Here is a 1,511-nt window from a genome sequence, read left to right on the forward strand (position 1 = left end):
TGATCCACCCGCCATGGCCTCCCAAAGTGTTGGGATTACAGGCGTGAGCCACCATGCCCGGCTGAGAATATTTTTAATAAGAGATTGGTAAAATATGATGGAGCTAGCACATACTCCCCCCAACCCAGAAATAAAGGTTTTTAGACTTTTAAAATATTTTTCCAGTTCCAATTTATGACAATTCTGAATCTGTCTCTCAAATTGTTTCAAAAAAGGACTAATGTATACTTTGGAAATTCTAATCTAACAAGTTATTCAGCTGTTGTGGTGGTGGTGGTGGTTTTGAGATGTCTCGGTCTGTCACCCAGGCTGGAATGCAGTGGCATGATCTTGGCTCACTGCAATCTCTGCCTCCCGGCTTCAAGCGATTCTCCTGCCTCAGCCTCCCACGTAGCTGGGATTACAGGCACCCACCACCATGCCTGCCTAATTTTTTTGTAGTTTTAGTAGAAACGAGGTTCTACTATGTTGGCCAGGCTGTTCTCAAACTCCTGACCTCCAGTGATCTGTCCACCTTGGGCTCCCAAAGTGCAGGGATTAAAGACATGAGCCACCATGCCTGGCCCATGTTAATCAACTTTGAAGAGAAAAATAAAATCACATAACCTTAAACTGTTCAGCCTCCCATAAAGCCAAATTATTATTTGTTTTTCCATGCTGCTTATTTGTCTGTCTGAGTTTTGGAGTCAACAGAGAAGTTCAAACTCCTATCAGCAATGCACCTGTCATACAGGAAGATCTCATCCTGTATGACTAGATATCATTCTCAATCTTTTCTCTTTCTCCTGCAGGGCTACACCAAGTCCATTGATATTTGGTCTGTAGGCTGCATTCTGGCAGAAATGCTTTCTAACAGGCCCATCTTTCCAGGGAAGCATTATCTTGACCAGCTGAACCACATTCTGGGTAAGGTTCCCGAGCCCTTCAGTAGCTAGATTTACTCACTTTGCCTGCCCACAGCTTACATCAAAGTCACTTCATTAAATTAAGAAGAGTTTAATAACCCTTTAGCCTGTGGTAGGTTTGAATTTTTAACCTTCCCTGATTAAAAATGTTAAGGACTTCTGTGTAAAAACTTAAGAAAGGTAAGCATTGGGAGTGGTGATAAGACATTAATTATCAGGGTTCATTCTGACCCACAGTTAATGGTGTGTAGTCATTTGCCTTGGTCTTGTTAACTAACAGCTAATTATTTTATCTGGTAGGTATTCTTGGATCCCCATCACAAGAAGACCTGAATTGTATAATAAATTTAAAAGCTAGAAACTATTTGCTTTCTCTTCCACACAAAAATAAAGTGCCATGGAACAGGCTGTTTCCAAATGCTGACTCCAAAGGTAAATGTTATTTCATTGATTAGTTTTTTTTCTTAGGCTTAGCTTCGCATTTATTTGTTCAGTTGTTCAGTCACTAGCCTGAAAAGTGAGCCTATAGCTATTGGATAATGCTTTCTTTAGTGCTCACTCTGAATTACTGTCTTCCCCCTTTTTTTTTTTTTTTTTTTTTTTTTT

General features: G+C 40.2%; 1 protein-coding gene across 1 annotated transcript in view; it reads left to right on the top strand.

Moving 5' to 3' along the window:
- Positions 1-1,511, top strand: part of MAPK1 (mitogen-activated protein kinase 1) — a 101,463-nt gene that overhangs the window by 72,305 nt on the left and 27,647 nt on the right. Inside the window, exons 5-6 of the mRNA XM_017518612.1 lie at positions 792-906; positions 1,206-1,337. Of these exons, the coding sequence (XP_017374101.1) occupies positions 792-906; positions 1,206-1,337 (247 nt within the window). The remainder of the gene's footprint in view (positions 1-791; positions 907-1,205; positions 1,338-1,511) is intronic.

This window comes from Cebus imitator, unplaced genomic scaffold, assembly GCF_001604975.1.
Source record: "Cebus imitator isolate Cc_AM_T3 unplaced genomic scaffold, Cebus_imitator-1.0 Scaffold690, whole genome shotgun sequence".
NCBI lineage: Eukaryota > Metazoa > Chordata > Mammalia > Primates > Cebidae > Cebus > Cebus imitator.